Source organism: Saimiri boliviensis, chromosome 15 (assembly GCF_048565385.1).
Source record: "Saimiri boliviensis isolate mSaiBol1 chromosome 15, mSaiBol1.pri, whole genome shotgun sequence".
In the NCBI taxonomy this organism is placed as follows: domain Eukaryota; kingdom Metazoa; phylum Chordata; class Mammalia; order Primates; family Cebidae; genus Saimiri; species Saimiri boliviensis.
Window position 1 is genome coordinate 82,858,057 of NC_133463.1, and position 21,741 is coordinate 82,879,797.

Consider the following 21,741-nt stretch of genomic DNA (forward strand, 5'->3'; position numbering starts at 1 on the left):
CTATGAAATGGGAATAACAATAGTGCCTACCTTGACCAGCCACAGTGGCTCATGCCTGTAATCCCAATACTTCGGGAGGCTGAGATGGGTGGATCACCTGAGGTCGGGAGTTCGAGACCGGCCTGGCCAATGTGATGAAACCCTGTCTCTACTAAAAATACAAAAAATTAGCTGGGTGTGGTGGCAGATGCCTGTAATCCCAGCTACTCGAGAGGCTGAGGCAGAAGAATCACTTGAATCTGGGAGGCAGAGATTGCAATGAGCCAAGAATGCACCATTGCACTCCAGCCTGGCCAATAAGGGCAAAACTCTGTCTCCAAAAAAAAAAAAAAAAAAAAAAACGGTGCCTACCTCTTAATTTACCATGAGAATTAAAGTGGCTATTCAGTTGTAAAACACTGAGAATGCTAGGGAAAAAACGCTAGAAAACAGCTTGTTAAATAAAAAATATTATCATGAAAAATTTATCTGCCACATTAGTGAGTGAAAAAAGATCACAGAATATTATGTATTGTCTCAGTTCTGAAAAATACATATGAGTAAACACAGAATGGAGGAGGGCCTTCTCTTTTTCAGAAAGTGTAGCAGTCATTGTCCCCAGGTAGTGAAATTTTGGAATATTTTTACTTTCTTAGTATTTTCCGTTTCATTACAGGTATTAAAAACTAAAACAAACAAAAGAGATAATATCCAACAGGCATTCTCAGACACTTTGGAATCTAAGTTGACGTGAGCTTTCTGGGGAGAAATTTGGCAATATTAATACACTTTCCAACCCAACAATCTGCTTCTAGAAATTTATCCTACAAAAATCATAACACAAGTCTACCAACATGTATATATACTAACACATACACACCCCATATAGGAATAGTTATTAAAGCAATATTTACAACAGTGAAAAATTGATGAAAACTTAAGTTTTCATCAATTGTAACCTGGTCGGTACAAACAACAGAATACTTTATAGCACTGAAAAACGATGCCACGTGGAAAGACGGTTTTGGTGGAGCCTTGAACATGCAGGGGATGGCTCTGCACGCTGCTGTGATGGGGAGGCACTAAGGCATGGTGTTTTAGAGCAGTGGGCTCCCACATTTTCTCAAGATGAAACCGCCCCACCTCAGATCACCAGGCATTAGAGTCTCATAAGGACCATTGCAACCTAGCTCCCTTGCATGCGCAGTTTACAATAGGGCTCATGCTCCTGTGAGAAGCTAATGCCGCAGCTGATCTGACAGGAGGCAGAGCACGGGTAGTAATGCTCGCTGCCCAACCACTCACCTCCTGCTGTACAGCTGGCTTCTTAACAGGCCACAGACCAGTACCAGCCTGCAGCCAGGGGTTGGGGACCCCTGTTTCAGAGAGCTGACCCTCACAGCAGTACAGACTGGGAAACAGACACAGATCCAAATAAAGTTCTGAGCCTCCAGGGTCTGTGCTGTTGATGGTGAGCCTCAAACTCAGAGCTCAACCTGAGGTCTGGAGGAATGAGAAGCAGAAAAATTTGGTGTTGCAAAAGAGCAAAGTCTTTGATTTCTAGTCATAATTATGCAGAAAATCCAGGAGTGTCTCAGAGGAAGCCTGACAAGAAAAACCCTGTAAAGACACAGACAAAAAGGGATTCTCGAGAAGACAGAACAAAATGACCAGAGAGAATCTCTGAAGGACTCAGGCAGTGCAGAAACTACAAACAGCAGAGCTGCCTCGACAGCTAAAACTGATTAAAATGCAACACCATCACCTAGCTGTGCCAAAATAGGGGGCGTGCATGTGTGTACATGTGAGACAGAGAGAGAGATGGGGTGGGGGGAAGACGGGGTGGAGGAGAGAGAGAAAGAGAGAGATAGCAAGAGAGTGTGCATGCACGCACAAGAGGGTGGCGGAAAGACTCCATAACCCAAATCCGGTGATTAACAAATCACTGGAAATCAGAACTTCAGGTTCAGGGGAGGTCCATCCTAATCCTTCCTCTTTCAGCCATCTCATTTCTAAAATTGTCTTTATTTCCCAAAAGGACTTTAGGTTCTGAAACATGATGCGGATTATTCTGAAATGACAGCATTCATGGCCTACGGCTCTCACACGGCAATTACTCAGGCTCCATCTAGGGACAGCTCCACCTCCTTTGATCCTCATGGGTTATTTTCATGAGCCTGTGCAACCCCGCAAGGTTTTACATCATTGCCTTGAGAGTTCTTAATGAGAGGGAACAGTGTCTGGTATTTTCTACAACTTGTATAGATGTTGGCAATGAGCCTTGGCCACCAACCTAGATGTTCCATAAATATTTGTCGATGCATTACTCAGTAATTCATTCGAACTATGATAGGATTTTGCAAACCAAGAGTCTTGCACATTGTAGGGAGGCATTTATAGTGAAGAATTTAAGAATAGGGGTTCAGAATAGGATGGCCTGAGTTCAAAGGCCAGGTCCTCTTACTAACTAAAGGACCCTAGACAAATCACTCACTCTCTCAGGGTCTAAACACCCTTATCCATGAAGCAGGAAGGATGACAGCAGTACTGGATCCATGTGGCTATGAGCGGTTCCCTGTAATAGCTGGCATTTACTCGGAGCTTTTGATACAGCAGGTACTGCCATAAGTATTTTACAAGTCCTATCTCATTTCATCTTCAAAGTAACCATAGGAGACAGTACTGCTTTTATTCCGATTTTACAGATGAGGAAACTGAGGCAAAATAAAGTTAATAAGCGCTGAAGCTGGGATACAAGCCCAGACGGCCACAACCCAGAGCCTATGTTCTTAATGAGAACCGCATAACACGCTTAGCACAAAACAAAACAGAGAGAACTTAACACGGTTTACAGTTTGAAGGCTTTAAAAATGGCACAAGGACCCAACAACAGAAACCACAGCAGAGGCCCTCGCCGCTCTGGTACAGCCTTGCTATCTCATTCTTCCTGCGAAGGTCATCTGCAGACAAGCTACCCCACAGTGACTTCATTCTCTGCTCACATTCATCTGCATTACAGCCTCTTTCAGAAGCTGCTTCAGAGCTGAAGCCTAGTCAAGAACATATCTGAAGGAAGCACCCGATAGTCTTTATTTTCCTCAAGGACGCCCACCAAAATCTAGTCCTCAGCCACTGCCGGCCAATCAAGGTCCCTCACAGGAGCCCTGAGGATCCTCATCTCCACACTTCAGCCCACATGGCCCCATCCATCCACTAAGACGTCCCTCCTTCCTTTAACTCAATGCCACCCAAACTGTGACACCAGCTTCGTTCCTGACTTTCCATCAGAATGCTTTCTCCTGCTGGCAATTTGTTACCCATTAACACGATGCATTTAAAACCTTGTCTTCTTTCCCAGAACAGAGGCTCAGCAAAGGTAGAAGCTGCGTTTTACCATCCCTGCAGCCCTCAAAGCATCTAGCAAAGCAGCCCCCTGACCTGCATGCCATGGGCATCAAATCCCAGAAGACACATCACTTCAAAGATTACCTACAGCAATAGTCAGTCATCATCAGGAAAATAAGCACTTTTCCAGATGGGTGAGACCTGAATAAATATACGCTATTTCCAAGTAATAACCAACCCAGTGAAACCTGGTATTAGCAGATACACCTCTTCATAGGAAATTGACACGTACAGCCCTTTGGCAGCATTTACCTGCTTCTCCTTCCTCCTCACCCAAATTCAGCACGATAATGCAGATGTGCTTCCGCAGCTGGCGCGTGTTGGAGAACTTTCGACAGCACTTGCTGCACTCCAGGCTGCTTGGAGGCAGGCTGTTCCCTTCCTCCAGAGCCAGCGGGCTGTCCTCCGTTGGACTCACGATGTTTTCTGCCAGTTCCTCTTCAGTGCTGGGCTTCTTCGTGGACCCCTTAGGCCTGCCTCTCTTCCTCTTCATGACCAAAAACTCTACCGAGGAAACAAGAAGGCACAGTGGAGTCACGTGAGATAGCAGTGCAGGGCTCACGTTCACCCTCCAAGTGTGAGGCTGTGTTCAGGTTTCGTATTTTATTAAAAATGAAAAATTTGAGGTGATTCAAATTAACAGTGCAAACAATTATCTTTGGTACTAATATCATTGCATCTGTGTACCAGTGGGTAAACAATTTTCTAATGTTCTGATTCAAGGCAATCAGTTTATCAGCATCTCTGTACATCCTTCTTCAACAATGCTGGGAGGATTTGAAGTTGTAGCTGTCAACTCCCTATTTAATCCTGCCCCTTGTGAAGCACTGCTTCCACTGAAATCCAGTTCTCAGAAACTGCTTAGGGACTTCTTTCCAAAGGGTTCTCAAAGGCTTCTGAGCTTGTCATGCCTTTAATGAGTTACACAACTATTCAGATTATTTCAAGGAGTCATAATTGTTAGAGTCAAATTGTCCCAGCAAGAAAAAAAAGTAATTACAATCTAAAGCCATAAATTATAGGACTAAGAACAATAACAATATTTTTACAGTTTCCTAGCGACCTAGTGATTTTCAATGGCATGATCACAGCTGCTTTAGAGAAAGTTTAAAATCATTTTACAACTTGTATTTCTTCTCAATTAGTGTTAATTTTTAAGGCATTCATCTCTGGAATGAAGGTAGGAATTAAGAGGGATGGGCAGGGCAGGGAGGAAAGCATTTCATCCCATTGTGTGAAGGTGGAGGGTTATGGTCTTCAAAGATGAGACTTGAGTGATGTCCCTGAGCAAGGCCAACCAGAGACCCAGCAGCCTAGCTAACATCTCCAATGCCAGCCATCTGTCTGGCGAAGGTGTGACATTTCAGCAACCCTCTTTGAACCTGAGCATTAAGGCAGAGAAAGGAGTCCTAGATTCTCACACCATCTTGAGTACACATGCATCTGCAGCATCAGGATGTCTCTCAGGTCCCTTCCTGCTCTCTCTAAAGCTGTGGCTCTGCACAGTAAGACTCCAGCCACTTTACTGCTACTGCCATGAGGACAGGTTAAGTAAGTCACTTGTGCTCACAAATCAGAGAGAGAGGCCACAGGGGCAGAGGGGAGCAGAGATGGGCAGGACAGTCTGGGGCAGAGTCTGCAGGAACACAACAGCCCGACCACAGAGAATCTGGACAAAGGAGCCTGCCTTGGTATGGCGTTCCCAAGACCTTAGGGAGACCGGGCATGAATGAGGCAAGAGATTTGCTGGGAAAGGAGGGCCGTTGCTGGAACAGAGCTTCGACTGAACTACAATGCCACTGCTGAGTGGGTCAGCCTCGGCTGAAAGATCCAAACCAGGGCCCTGCACCACAGCAGCCAGCGAGATTCCTGCCTTCACTCTGTCTCTCTGGGGCATGGTGGGGAGGGGAGCACAAGGGACGACAAGGTACTTAATGACAGGAGGGCAAACCAGATAAAACAAGGGACACAGGTCCTGGGAGCCTTCCCCAGATTTAAACAAGGAGAACAAAGGCTGTGTTTCCAGGAGAATCAGTCCACGTACACAAGAGAAGAGAGGGAAGAAATAGATGGTACAGAGTGAGAACAAATCATTTTCCTCAGACTCTTTAAAACTTCTCTCCTTATTATTCTTCACACCAATGTGTACTTGCACAACCTACTGAAGCAGCAATTAATATCAGAGAAGCAGAATTAACAGAGGCTATAAAACACCCACCTCATGTCACGTCAGTGGAATTCCAGAAACAGGGTGCCTAACAGTTGACTGAAATCTGTGGCCCAGGTCTAACCCCAGTGACAGACTCTGCCATCCCGCAGACACAAGCCACTCCTCTGAAATGCTCTACCAGGATGCCGTTGTGTAGTGAAGAATTAACTTTACCCAAAGAGAAGTCTGGCCTTTGCCCTTGGCTACAAGGAGGTTATTTCTAGGCCCCCAGATGTCCCTCCTGATAGGAGCATCTTTGTTTGCCCAGGGACTTTGGCCACTAGACAAATAATGGGATTTATGATGGGGACTTGGGAAAATTAAAGGCATCAGTCAGAACCTGCAGGAGAGACAGGGACTAAAATGCAGCATGTGAGCAGTGTGTCATGGGGTCCTAGTAAAAACTTGGGATACCAAAGCTCCAGTGAGCTCCCCGGATCAGAAATACTCCCGAGTGCTGGCCTACATTGTAGCTAGGAGAGAGGTAGCTTTGCTCAGGAGGGACCAAAAGCTCCACATCAGGAAACCTTCCCAGTCTGCGACTTTGCCCACATACCTCTCTTCCCTTAACTGGCTCTCTGATTTGCGTCCTTTGAGTATAATCAAATTATAATCATGAGGACAGGGCTTTCCTGAGTTCTGTGAGTTGTCCTAGCAAATTATCAAAGCTGAGGGAGGCCACAGGGAACTTCCAAATCTGTAGTAGTAAGAAAGAAGAAAGGGTGGTCCGAGAGATCCCCCAAAACTTGTGGCTGGTATCATGAGTCTTGGGCGGACTTGGTCGTGTTGAGGAGAACTGTGCCCTTGAGTCTGGCAAACTTAGTGTCGCGGGTACCCAGTGTTCTCTCCACACAGACACAATGGAGCACACAGAGCCGTAGTGTTCGCACTCGTCCGAGCATAGCGCAGCATGCAGTACAGCAGCCATCACGAGTTCCCCTTCCCCCAGACTGGAGACTCCTCGAAGGCAGAGTCCCTGTCCTGATTACTCTTTATCCCCCTCAGCACCTAACCTGATGCCCTGCCCGGCAGGCAGCCAGCAAATCTGGGTGAATTAAACTGATGAGCAATGCACAATTAATTCCACGGCAAGGAATAAATAAAATCGGCCTGAAAGCTTTGGAAAACCTCAAACACAGTGGTGACAAAACTAGTCTTCCAGCTTGCTGCATCCATAATTCAGAGCCTCAAGACCAATTAGCCGGCTAAAAATGAAATATTCATAAATGAACTTGAATAATTTAAGCTCTGAAAATGAGTTGCTGCTGTCAACTACCCACATTTTATGGCAGAGCTAAGAATCTTGGAACTGGGCAAGGAAAATCATGTAACCTCTAAATCAAAACATTTCAGTGCAGTTAGCTTTAATTCCTCTTCCTCCCTCTGAATTCCTTTAATTAATCTGTCACTGAACTCTATGGACTTTGCCCTAAAGATGTCTCTCCAGTAAATCCCCTCTCTGTTCACACAGCAATCTCGCCACCCAGATGCCTGCACATGGTGTCCAGATTCCAGACTCCTGCTCTGGGCTTTCTCTGCCTCCATCCCTAATCTGTCATTCATTTACTCTAGAACCTTCCATCATTCTGAATGACTTTGCCCTCAACTCTCAGGCCTGGCCTTCTAGGTCTTTTTGCACGTGATCCAACCCTAACGTATTGAGAAACACATACCATACACACACAGAGTGCCTCCACCTCCTCCTTCCTCCCTTCCTGCCCTTGACTGCTGAGGGCAATTTTCTAGACCTCTCCAAATATACACAGAAAATCCCTGTCTCCTTTCACTTACCTGTACTATTCTCCCCACCTGTGACCACCTCCTTCAGCACCAATCAGACACGAAGCCCCAGTTCAAATCCTGACATGTCAGGTCCAGTTAAGACCTCAGTGCCTCCTCCATGAGGCGTTCCCAGCTAAGTGAGCAGGATGACCATTCCCACAGCTTGATTGGAATTACAGTGCGAGCCACACACATGTGGGGTGTGTATGCGCCCATACCACTCCCTAAGTGTTTCTATCTTTCCCCACCTTTCATTACAAACCCTGATGTCTGAGCTGGCCTTTTAATTCTTGGGTCCACAGGGTCTTGAACAGAGCTCGAGTAGATACAATTAATAAGTACAAACTGATCCACTGTTTGATGACAGGACAAGAAACATCTGGAGAAGAAACCATTTCCTGTATCCCAAGGTTCCAACAGGAAGAAAGGGCTGAGCCACAGTGCCTCTTAACCCTGCACTAAATCCACAGTTTCAGGACAACTTCCTCTTTGTCAGAAAATCACACTTGCAGATCCAAGGCCAAAAACTGGCAAGGGGCAGAGAATCAGCCAAAAGATCTCTAATTCAATCAAAACACAACATGAGCATTAATGCAAAAAATAACCCAACATTATCGAAAATTTAATAGCGTAAGCCCTTTATTTGTGCATCACTCACGTTTGCACTTTCCCAGCTATTATCTCATTTTATCCTCATAAAAACCTTAAGAGATGGATGTAGCCAACAGAATGTCCTCAGTAGGAAAAGAAACAAGCAGCACAAACGGTTCAAGTGGCTTGGCATGTTTTCCAGGGCCAGCTGCTGAGCATGCAGAACTGGAACTGGGTTTCCTTATCCCCAGTCAAAAATGCTTCTACGGAATCATATACCCCTGAGGCACGGATAAGAAATGGTCAGCTCTAGACACATTAATAGAGACAATCTGTGCTCTGCAGAGAATGCTGGCTTGGAGCAGGATCCACCTGGGATCAAATCTCTCCTCAGCCTCAGTTTCCAATGTGAAAAATATACACAAAACTGCCTCTATTTTATAGAGTCGCTACTGATAAAAGTAATCCATTGCAATGCTGAGCCAGAATTCAGGAGGTAACTGATGAATGGCAACTGTTTAATATTATGGCCAGAGTCATTAAGATTCCGACTTAGAATATCTCTTTTAAGAAACTATGATCCTCCCAGCCAGTCCACAGTTAGATAATGTGATTCCTGATGTACATGCACTCTCGTTTATTCTGACTCAATATGCATTTTTTCCTTAAGTTCATTTTAAAATAGCTCTCACACCAGGAAATCCAATACAGAATTAAAGGCACACAAATTTTATTATGCCTAAAAGCCTGGATACGGCCAGCCTCCCAGAACTCACACAGGGCAGCTCAATCTCTAGTCACACCAACTTGAGAATTTTGGAAAATCCTGAAAGACTAACATTTTTAGGCCCTGACAGTCAATCTCTCTGATATTTACTTCCAAAGCTCAGGAAGCAATAGGGGAGACAATGAATTATTTATCATAAATAAGGAACACAAGCCTTTTAGGTTTATGAGGAATACAACATCCCCTTTGCAGGGACACTTCACCCTGTTCCGCAATCCCAGGCACCAGGGAGGCTGAAGGCATCTCAAGCCTGCTCCTTGTAGCTTCTTTACCAGCCGTATCGTGGAAATGCCATGTAACTAATAATTATTAAGCACATACATCTCAGGCACCATGCTAAGCACTTCACATGCATGTCCTCATTTAATCCCCAAGGGAGGTATTAGTATAATATCCCTGATATAATCGAGGTCACTGAGGCTTAAGAAGATTAACTAATTTGCTCCAAGTTCAGGGAATTAATAAATGGCAGGGCCAGGACTTGAATCCAGGCCTGTTTGCCTAAAAGTCAGTGAACTTCATACCCATGTCATAGCAAGTCCTTTGGACAGTTCAATTAATATCTAAGCACAGAAATGACACACTGACTTCTTCACTAAGTTCTGCAGGAAAAGGATGATAGTCTCATGCAGTGACAAGCTTCAGTGTGACCCAAAAGTACATGGATATAAGGAACAGGAGGGTATAATGTGTATCCGGCAGTCATGATAGACTAAGGCATCACTTATGAACATGCACTTGTCTCAGAACCTATGAAAAAGGCCAGTATCTTATCTCTCATTGACAGACGACAAAAGTCACAGCCTGGAGGGGCCATGCCACTTGCCTAAGCCCAGAGCAGAGCCTCAAGGCTGTGGTGCAGGCTGTACCCTGTGTAAGGGGGTGACTGGAGGTTCACCAGGGCCAAATTCCACTAGCCAAGCTATGTGCTCCAGCACCCACTGCATCAGCCCTGAGAACGTTTTATGTTTGTTCACCCAGAAGGATCTCCTGTTACTAACTCATCCCCCCAGAATGGGGGCACCTTTTGAAATCTGCACAAAGGTCCCTATGTGCCAGCCGAGGCCTCAGCAATCACGTGAACGCTCCAGGAACAGAGTCTAAGTCCGGTTCCAAGGCGTGTGCCATTTCCACTACACTGTGCTGCTGACCAGGGCAGATTAGAGGGCTCAAAGTTCCTACAGGCACTCAGAATGACCTGATTCGTGGAAAATGCCTGGAAGAGACATCATACAGATTTAAACACAGACATCACCTGGGAAGCCTCCTTTGATCCTCACATTAGAGGAAGTGTCAGCAGCCTGAACTTAACCGTGCAGAAGCACTCACCCTGCTGCACTGAAACTGCCTTTTTGCCTATTTGCCATTCACCAGCCAGGGGGCCACAGTCAACAGCCTGTGGGCCCCTCCTGCAGCCCCAGCACCTAACACAGCACCCAGACATACAGCAGGCACACAACAAACAATTAATGACTAAAGAGATGGAAAGGGGGAGGGGAGAGGAAAGGAAAGGTAAGAAGAAGGGAAGAGTTTCTACAGAGGGTCTGAAATGAGAGAGAAAATGGAAGAGCCAAAACAAGGCTCACAGGAGACCCATGTACATTCTTCCTCAACTGCCCTAGCCTCCATCAGGATAAACAAATGCATGAGCACACACACAGTCTCAGACACACATGCTCACACACACCCATATACAAAATCATACACATGCACACTCACACAGGTATCCATATACACAATCATGCACACACAAGCACCCATACACATAACCACACACTCACGTGCACACTCACTCACATGCCCATGTACACAACCAAAATGCACATGTGCAGTCACAAATGTACCATATACACAATCTCATACACACACATGCACTTACACATGTGCCCACAACCACACACAGCACACTTACAAACATGCCCATCTTCACAATCACACACACGTACACTCACAATGCGTCCAGATATGCAATCACACAAATGCACACTCACATATGCCCCATATACAGTGTCACACATATGCACATTCACACACCATCTAATACATAATCACACACACGTGCACATTCAAACATGCATATATACACAATCACACACATGTACACACAAACACACCCATATACACATACATGTGCCCTCACAAGCACACCCATATACACACACACAGATATGATCACAGACTCACATGCACGCACACACACACACACACACACGAGGGAATGAGCTTGGTCCATTAGGAAATTTATTGTTGGATCACAGCCAGAAGTTTGATGAGGAAAAGAGGAGGAAAATTAAAGATCTTTCTGCAGACCACTTCCTACATGAGCAAAAAAGATTAAAAGGCTATAAAATAAACCAGAGGATTTCAGTGCCTTCATGTTATAATGAGAGACTAAAACAATAAATCAATTACTACTCAGTTAAAGGTTTAATTAAACCATTTCAAGTATCTCTCTACTTAAAATGAATTGTGAAGGTTAAACCTGAATGAAAATCATTAGAGAGAAACTAAGCCTCTACAAGCCTCAAATTTTATGAATTTTCACAAAGAGAAAAAGACTTGAAGCTCATAATGACCTTTTAAAAAAATGTTGTCATGTTAAAGAGGCTGAATTTAACTAAGGAATTAATACTTTTTAAAATTAAACTACACAGACAAAAGGTGTTTAGTATACATAACAAGAAAGAGAAAATATATTCAAGAATAATTTAAGTGAAAAATAAATTATATAATAAAGAAAAAATAATTTATAAAAGTAGGCTCAATAATCAGAATTTGATAATTCCTGGACTACATAATAGCATGCAAATAACATCAAACCAGCTGGGCCTAAATCCTTTTCTCTCACTTACTAAATAGGTAATCTTGAGTTTGTTATTTTAACTCCTCTGAGTCTCTAAGCCACATATTCCTCAATTATAAAATCTGGGCATCAGCCAGGAAATATATGTGAACAACCCTATAAACCAACACATTCTAATACATATAGTGAATATGCCACCTAGCAAGAAAAAAATGCAAAGTATTCTCAAGTGCACATGAAAAATTCCCCAAAACAGACCACATGTTAGGCCGTAAGTCAAGCCTCTGTAAATTTAAAAGAACTGAAATCATTCAAGTATGTGGAATTAAATTAGAAATAAAAAGAAAGAAATTTGGGAAATTCAAAAATTTATGAAAATCATATGGTACTCTTAAATAGCCAATGGGGCTGAAAAGGAAATCATAAGGGAAATTAGAAATACTTTCAGATGAACCAAACAAAAACACAATATACCAAAACTTACAGGATGCAGCAGAAGCAGTTCCAAAAAGAAAGTTTATTGCTTACATTAGAAAAAAAAAGAAAAGTCTCAACTAAACAACATAATTTTACAACTCAAGGAATTAGAAAAAGATGAACAAACTAAGCCCAAAGTTAGCAGATGGAAGGAAACAATATAGTGGAGCAGAAATAAACAAAATAGAAAAAGAATTTTAAAAATCAACAAACTAAAAGCTTGCTTTTGAAAAGATAAACACAGTTGAAAAACCCTTAGACTAATCAAGAAATAAAAGAGAGGCCACAAATGAATTAAACTATAAATAAAAAGGATACATTATAAATGATGCCACAGAAATACAAATGATCATAAGAGATTTTATCAACGATTATATGCCAACCAACTAGATAATCTAGAAAAAAAACTGGTAAATCCCTAGACTCATACAACCTACCAAGACTTGATCATAAATGAATAGAAAATCTGAATAGACCAATAACAAGTAAGAAGACTGAAACAGTAATCAAAATCTCCCAACAAAGAAAAGCCCAGGATCAGATTGTTTCACTGGTGAATTCTACCTAACATTTTAAAAAGAATTAATGCCAATCTTACTCAAGTGCTTTAAAAAAAATTAAAGAGGAGGGATTATCTACCAATTCATTTTGAAAGGACAAAGCTAGACAGACACTACGAAAAGGAAAAAAAGTATAGGCCAATATTCCTGATAATGCCAAAATACTCAAAAAATACTAACAAACCAAATTCAATAGTACATTTTTAAAAATTACACACCCTGATAATGAGGGAGTTATCACTGAGATGCAAGTCTGGTTCAACATATGCAAATAAGTAAATGTGATACATAACCTTTATAGAATTAAGGACAAAAATCACACATGATCATCTCAATAAGTATGAAAAAAGGTTTGACAAAATTCAACAACCTTTCATGATAAAACCTCTCAAAAAATCAGATAACAAGGAATGTACCGCAACATAATATGGGAATGTGCTTCAACAACTGACAGACCCACAGCTAACATAATACTCAATGGCGAAAAGCTGAAAGCTCTCCTCTCAGATCAGGAATAAGACAAGGGTACCTACTCCCACCACTTACATTCATCCTGGCATTGGAAGTCTTAGCCATAATAATTAGATTAGAAAAAAATAGAAAGCACGCAAAGTAAAAAGGAAAGAGTGGAACTGTCTCTGCTTGCAGATGATATAATCTTAGATATAGAAAACCCTAAAGATTCCATCCAAAAGCTGTTAGAATAAATGTATAAAGTTACAAGATACGAAATCAACATACAAAGATCTGTTGTATTTCTATACAAAAACAATCTGAAAAAGAAAACAATCCCATTTACAATAGCATCAAAAAGAATACTTACGAGTAAATGTAATCAAAGTGAAAGATCTGTATACTATAAACTATCAATGAAAGAAATTGAAGATATCCCATGTTCATGGATCAGAGAATTAATATTGTTAAAATGTCCATACTAACAAAAGCAACCTATAGATTCAATGCATCCTGGGAATCTAAGGTAAAGCATGGTGACTATAATTAACGATACTATATTGTATACTTAAAATTTGCTAAGACATATCTTAAATGTTTTCACCACACACATATAAAAATAATGGTAGCTATGTGAGGTAACAGATACGTTAACTAACTTCACTGTGGTATCATTTCACTATACATATGAATAACAAATTATCACTGTAAACTTACACAATTTTGTCAAGTATACCTTAATAAAGCTGGAGAAAGAAAGACAGAGAGAGAAGGATCTGAAAAGAAATATCTTACATCAATAGCTTATACTTAACAACTTAAGGAAAAAAAAAAAAACAGAAGCAAACTAAATCCAATACAAGAAGGAAAGAAATAATAATGCCTAGAATGAAAAGAGATTAAATAAAATATAGAAAACAAAGAGAAAATCAACAAAACCAATGTTTTTCAAAGATTAAGAAAATGACAAACCTTGAGCTAAACTTACCAAGAAAAAACAGTGAAGACTCAAATTGCTAAAATCATTAGTGAAAGGGAAAACATTACCATTTAACCTTACAAAAATAAAAATAATTACTAGAGAATAACATGAACAATTGCATGTCAACAAATTAAACAACCTAGAAGAAATGGAAAATTCTGTAGAAAGACAAACTACTGAATGTAATTCAAAAATAGCAAATATGCATACACCTATAACAAGAGATTAAATCAGTAGAAAAATAAAAAGCCCAGGACTAAATAGTTTTACTGGTAAATTCTACCAAATGTTTGAAGACGAATCAACATGAATACTTAAAAATATTCCAAAAAATAGAAGAAGGAACACTTCTCAAGTCATGCTATGAGGCCACTATTACCCTGAAACTAAAACCAAAAATATCAAAGACTCTAGACCAGTATCTCTTATGACTACAAATGAAAATATATTTAACGAATCAACATCGATACTTAAAAATATTCCAAAAAATAGAAGAAGGAACACTTCTCAATTCATGCTATGAGGCCACTATTACCCTGAAACTAAAACCAAAGATATCAAAGACTCTAGACCAGTATCTCTTATGACTACAAATGAAAATATATTTAACAAAATACTAGGAAACTGAATCTAGCAGCACAGCAAAAAGATTATGCAAATGACCAAATGAGATCTACCCCAAAAATACAAGAGTGATCGCATCCTGGCATGTAAAAATGTATCAGTGTAATATATCATATTAATATAACAAAGAGGAAAAAATCACATGATCATCTCAACAGACTCAGAAAAAACACCTGACAAAATCCAACACCATCTAATGATTTAAAAAATAAACAATACTCAACAACCTAAGAATAAAAGGAACTTCCTTAACCTGATGAAGAACATCTAACACACACACACACACACACACACCATTGTACATGATGGTAAAAGACCGGATACTTTCTTCCTAAGATCAGTAACAGAACAAGAATGTCCACTCATCATTTCTATTCAAAGCTGTACTTGAGTTTCTTGCCAGGGCAATTAGGCAAGAAAATAAAATACCAAGAATCCAGATTAGAAAGAAAAAAGTAGAATTACTCCTAGTCACAGATGACAAGATTATATGTAAAGAAAGACTCCTGAGAAGTACACTAAAAAACTAATAAACACGTTTTTAAAGGTTTTTTAAAAAAACTAATAAAGTTCATAATATCTAATAAACAAGTCCAGCAAAATTGCAGGATAAAATATCTATATATAAATAACAGTTGTATTTATAAACTAGCAATAAACAACCTGAAAATAAAGTATGAAAACAGATCCATTTATAATAGCATCAAAAAAAAATTTAGGAATTACAGTAATCAAGGAGGTATAAAACTTGTACATTGAAAAATACAACACACTGTTGAAAGAAATTAAACAAGACCTAAATAAATGGAAATACATCCCATGTTCATGGATTGGAAAGTTTAATATTGTTAAGATGGCATCTTGAATATGAATGTATCTTGATATGGCTTGGCTCTGGGTCCCCACTCAAATCTCACCTCAAATTGCAATCCCCATAATCTTGACTTGTCAAGGGCAGGACCAGGTGGAGGTAGTTGGATCATGGGGTCAGTTTCCCCCATGCAGTTCTCATGATTGTGAGTTCTCATAAAATCTGATGGGTTTGTAAGTGTCTGGCATTTCCCCTTGCTTGCACTCACTCTGTCCTGCTGCCCTGTGAAGAAGGTGCCTGCTTCTCCTTTGCCTTCCACCATGACTATAATTTTCCTGAGGCCTCCTCAGCCATGCAGAACTGTGAGTCAATTAAACCTCTTTTCTTTATAAATTACCCAGTCTCAGGCATTTCTTCATAGCAGTGTGAGAATGAACTAATACAGATCTAATGCAATTCTTATCAAAAACACAACTGATTTTTTTGAAGAAACAGACAAGCTAATCCTGAAATTCATACAGAATTGCAAAAGACCCTGAAAAGTCAAAACAATCTTCATAAAGAAGAACAAAGTTGGAAGATTCAAACTTCCCCATTTCAAAACTTACTACAAAGTTATAACCATTTAAACAGTATAGTATTGACATTAAAAGAGACATATTGATCAATGAAATAGAATTAAGGATCCAGAATTAAACTCATACACTTATACTCAATTGATTTTTGACAAGGGTGCCAAAAGCAATCCCACTCCTTGGTACATATCCAAGAGAAATGAAAACAAATATTCATGCAAAAACTTATAAACAAATGCTCACAGAATACTCAATAGCTTAAAAGTGAAAACAACTCAAATATCTACCAACAGAAGAATGGACAGACAACATGTAACATTTACATGCAATGAAATATCACTCAGCCATAAAATAGGAATGAAGTACTGATACATGCTACAAGGGGGATGAATTTTGAATGACTACTTAATGGGTGCAAAGTCATTTTTGGAGCAATGAAAATGTTCTGGACTTAGGCAGTTGTAGAAGTTGTACAATCTTGCAAACACAGGAAAACCATTGAATTTTATATTTTAAAATTGTTAAAATGGCAAATTTTATTTCATATGAATTGTATTTTAAAAAGCTAAAAAAAAGTAGTGACCTGAAAAATGGATCAGAAGTAAATACTCAGAATGCAGCACAAGATAAAAGCAAAGAAAACACAAAAGTTAGGGTAAAGATACAGAAAAGAACTAGCAAACATTTAAGTCTCAGAAAGAAAGACAGAAAAATAATGAAGCAGAAGCAATACTAAAAGTCAGAAAAGTTTACACTTTTCTAAAACTTATAAAAATCATAAATATATAGGTTTAAGAAGACCAACCAACATCAATGTAATAATTTATTTAATCCTTCCTGCCTAGATGCATCACAGTGAAACTTCAGCAAACCAAAAACAAAGAGACTGGGGAATAACAATGCTTAAAATCAGCTTGACAGCTGACATCCTACTGACAACAATAAAAGCAAGGAGACAATGACATAATATTTTCAACGCACTGAAATAAAAAAAAAAAATCAGCCCAAAATTCTATCCCCAAGAAAAAATATACATTAAAAATAAGGACAATAGGCTGCGTGCGGTGGTTCATGCCTGTAATCCCAGCACTTTGGGAGGCCAAGGCAGGCAGATCACTTGAGGTCAGGAGTCCAAGACCAGCCTGGCCAACATGGCGAAATCCCATCTCTACTAAAAATACAAAAATTAGCCAGAAGTTGCCTGAACCCAGGAGGTAGAGGTAGCAGTGAGCCAAGATCATGCCAATGCACTCCAGCCTGGGCAACTGAGAAAGACTTCATCTCAAAATAATCATAATAACAATAAAGACAATAATTAAGACCACATCAAACAAACAATAGCCAGGAGAGCTCATGATCAGCAGCTCCATTCAGATTTCTTTACAAAGAAATCTAAAGAGTATTCCATAGCAGAAAAATACTCATCCATGGATGGAGATGGAGTAGATGGAGATCCAAGGATGGAAGAGCCAGAGAGTAGTAAATATGTAGCTAAATCTAAATGAACACTTATGTATAAAATAATCATTACCATGCATTGTGAGGTTTAAAATGAGCATATATAGATTCTCTAATGACAAGTGTTAACATTTTCTATACAAAGAGCTCCTACAAATCAATAAATAGCAAACAAAAACATAGACAACTGATATAAATAGCAATTCACAGATGTGTCAAACATTAATGGTAAGCCTCACTAGTCACCAGCAAAATGCAAATAAAAATAATATACCATTTTTTGTCTGTCAAATTGGCAAAAACTCTTTAAAGTAAGGTAATACCCTTGGGTTGATGTGGATATGGAAAAACAAAAGATCTTAGATCCCAGTGAGAATATAAAACCTTTCCGGAGAGCATTCTGATAAAACCTAGCAAACTTTTCAATTAACATACCCTCTACACAAGCAATTCTCCTAGGAATATAGCCAATGTGAATACACAATGTACAATGATATTTGTAACATGTATTGTAACATTGTTTACAATAGTACAAAATTAGAAAGAAGATATATGTCACCAAAAAAGAAAAGAAAGGTTCAGTAAATTATGCATTATCCACAGAAGGAAATACCATACAGACATTGAAAAGAATTAGGACTACAAATTAAAGTATTGTATACTTGAAATTTGCTAAAAGAGGAGGTCAGGTTTTTTGTTTTTTGTTTTGAAACAGGGTCTCACTCTATCACCCAGGCTGGAGTGCAGTGATGTAACCACAGCTCACTGCAGCCTCAGCCTCCTGGCTCAGTCTCCCAGGTAGCTGGGACTACAGGTACATGCCACTGTAGTGGCCTTTTTTTCTTTTTCTTTCTTTCTTTTTTTTTTTTTTTTTTTTTTTTGTGGTAGAGACAGGGCTCTATTATTTGCCCAGGCTGTTCTCAAACTCCTGGGCTCAAGTGATTCTCCTGCCTCAACCTCTCAAAATGCTGGGTTTACAGGCATGAGCCATCACATACAGCCAAAAAAGAACAGATCTTCACACACACACACACACACACACACACACACACACACACACACAAAAGTTAACTACATGGGGTGATAGATTAGTTTGGCTGTGGCTTCACAATGTATACATATATCAAAATATCATATATACACCATAAATACTTAACAACTTTTGTTTGTCAATTATACCTCAATAAAACTAAAAGAAAAAAAAATTAGGAGACATGTTGGTACTGAAATGAAGAAATATCCAGCATATACTGCTGACATTTTTTAAGGCCGCAGAACATATATTATGATCCCATTTTTGTTCCTTATTGAATAAAAAAGCAACAACAAACTGTATTTATGTTTACATATGCAGAGAAAAAGGTCTGGAAGTACATTTAATTGTTAGCAGTATTATTTCTAGAATTTGGAGGGCAGTTAAGAAAATGTGCTTTCCCCATTTTATATTGCTTTAATTTTCTTTTACAGCAAGATTTCAGGGCCGGGCGCAGTGACTCATGCCTGTAATTCCAGCACTTTGGGAGGCCAAGGCAGGTGGATCACCTGAACTCAGGAGTTCGATACCAGCCTGGCCAACATGGCAAGCCTGTCTCTAACAAAAATACAAAAACTAGCTGGGCATGGTGGTGGGTGCCTGTAATCCTAGCTACTCAAGAGGCTGAGGCAGAAGAATCACTTGAACCCAGGAGATGGAGGTTGCAGTGAGCCAAGATCATGTCGTTGCACCCCAGACCAGGTGACAAGAGTGAAACTCCATCTCAAAAAAAATTACTCCTATAATTGGGAGGAAAAAAGTATAAAGGAAAAGTGTAATTGCTTTGATGGGTTTACCCACGTGGTATATGCACCCAGGAGAAGCAACAAAGTCCGCCTGGAGGAGTTAAAGGAAGTTTTACAAGCACTGGGTTAAACCCACACTTGTCTGACAACAAGCTCATATTTTTCACTGTTGAATACTGCCACCTCCTTTCATTCATTCATTTGCCAACCAAACACTGGAGGACACCTACAGAAAGCCAGGTATGGGTTCACCTGTAACACCACAGAGGGAAAAAGGAGCCAGGGGCCCAGAGGATCTCCAGTTGTTTGGCCACAGAAGGGGCCTAGAGTACCAAAAGAAGAGCCCCACCAGTGAACCCATGCTGCCAACGGCACTGCTTAGAAGTCAGGGGCTTTATGCTAGTCAGAAGGGTCCCCAGGTCAAATTAATTTGGGGAGCCCTGCTTTGGGGGGAAAGCCACTGAAGTTTCCTGAGCAAAGGGTGACAGCTAGGATGGAGGGAGGGCAGCAAGGCCCCAGGCAAGAAAACAAGGACAAAAAAAGGTAATTCCTTCACTGAACATACAGGAAAGGGGCTGTGCCCTGTGCCAGGCTCCACACCAGGACCTGAGGCTAAGAGCTGAACAGCCCAAATCCCTTCCTTGGGACATTTCCTCACAAGAAAGAGAAACACAGAGACAAATGAAAGCACACCCAGGAGAGACAGAACTGAAACAAGTCCAGTTATGGGGTTCTGGGAGCCCAGTGAAAGGTCCTGCAGCCCTACCTGGGACCAGAGAAATGTTCCTCAAGGTGACCCCAGGCTGAGAGTCCTAGGCACATGCAGAAGTGAACCAGCAAAAACACCCTCCCGGGGCTTCCAGGCAGAGGGTGGCCTTTGCATTCAGTTGCTCCTCCACCAGCAACCCGGGGCCAGTGGCTGTAGATCAGTGATGAGAGAGAGGAGAGGGGCATGGGGGCTGGGAAGGGGCAGGAGCTCAGGACCAGCTCCTGCATGGATAGCGCTCTCTCTCGCTAACACAGGTTAGGTATGGAACACTCATAACTCTACATGAATTCTGCTTTTTCATCATTTATTCATTTCCTATTTATAAAAGAAATGAAAGGCCAGGCATAGTGGTTCTCACCTGTAATCACAGCATTCTGGGAGGCCTAGAATCCACCCATTCTGGGTGGATTGATTGAATCTAGTAGTTTGAGACCAGCCTGAGCAACAGGATAAAACTCTGTTTCTGCAAAAAATACAAAAATTAGCTCGGTGTGGTGGTGGGTGCCTATAGTCCCAGCTACTCAGGTGGCTGAGGTGAGAGGAATGCTTGAGCCCAAAAGGCAGTGGTGGCAGTGAGTCGAGATCATGCCACTGCATTCCAGCCTGGGCAACAGAGTGAGACTGTCTCAAAAAGAAAATGAAAAAATTAAAAATTAAAATTCCCCTCTTATTAACACCTCATTTAGAAAGAAGAGAATCTTAATAAGCAAAGAACTAAAAGCTTTGCAAGAGCCCCTCTAGAAGTTCTTCCCACGTTAATTCACATGGCTTCTATCTGAGACATCATCCATTTTTCTGAGTCCATATACATTCAACCCCAGAGGCAGGTACACAGATTGTCCACAGTTCTTGACTCAAGCCCTTTCTGCGAAGCTACACACTTTAGAAAGCAAGGCACTGACTGCTCAGCAGGAAAGTGGGCCATGGGGGATATGGGTGTCACAAAGCTCCTGCTCAGGTGTCATGACTCACACAGGCTGGGCGGGCAGGAGGGTGCTGAATTGCAAGGACCTTGGCACCAAGCAGGTTCTGACTCTCAATGCCCCCTGCAAACTTTCCTCCTCTACCCCCAAACAAAGAGTCTCAAGTGTGTGGTACTGGTTGAGATGCAATTACATATAACTTTCCTCCTCACTCCTGCTTCCTCTAAATGGGAAGAGGACAGTTCTGCTCACAAGGCCTGTGAGGGGCCGAGCCCGCATGGACACACCCACTATTAGCTGATGGTGATGAGAGAAGTAATAAATACTAACTGCTGCTACTTATTCACCACCACTGGCTTCAGGTGTTGCACCTTCTTCGTTTCCACTATAACTTGCAGAACTTCCTAACTTATCAAAAACTTAATCTTCTGTCAGACATGTTTCTCTGAGAACCCTGAGAATGGCCAGAGGGACTTATTAACAAAAACATTTTTTGTCTGGAATACCTCCTTGTTAATGGTGCCCAACAGATGATCAATAGCCAGCCTATTTAGAAATGCCAGTCTGAATATTCCCAGGCAAGAGCCACTGGATTATTAGTGTGGCTGATGAACCCTGCAATGGGACACGGACTGCTATGTATTGGGCTTCCGCACAGGAGACTGGCTGCTGTCCTTTATCACAGAGTTTTGTGAGCATCTTTGCAGCAGTTCCTCGTGTGCTATATGTTTTCTCTGTCTGTGGGGACCTAATTACAGTGCCTGGATGGTATCT

General features: G+C 41.0%; 1 protein-coding gene across 4 annotated transcripts in view; it reads right to left on the reverse strand.

Annotated features, from left to right (window-relative positions):
• The window catches only part of ZFAT (zinc finger and AT-hook domain containing), a 225,937-nt gene that overhangs the window by 159,482 nt on the left and 44,714 nt on the right, over window positions 1-21,741 (reverse strand). For 2 of the 4 annotated variants that reach the window (XM_003933686.4, XM_074387175.1), the window contains exon 3: window positions 3,637-3,888. The exons of 1 other annotated variant lie outside the window; for it this stretch is intronic. In XM_003933686.4, coding sequence (XP_003933735.1) covers window positions 3,637-3,888 — 252 coding nt within the window. Of the gene's footprint in view, window positions 1-3,636; window positions 3,889-5,602; window positions 11,314-21,741 lie in introns of those variants that run through there. One more of the 4 variants, XM_074387174.1, reaches the window with a different exon arrangement.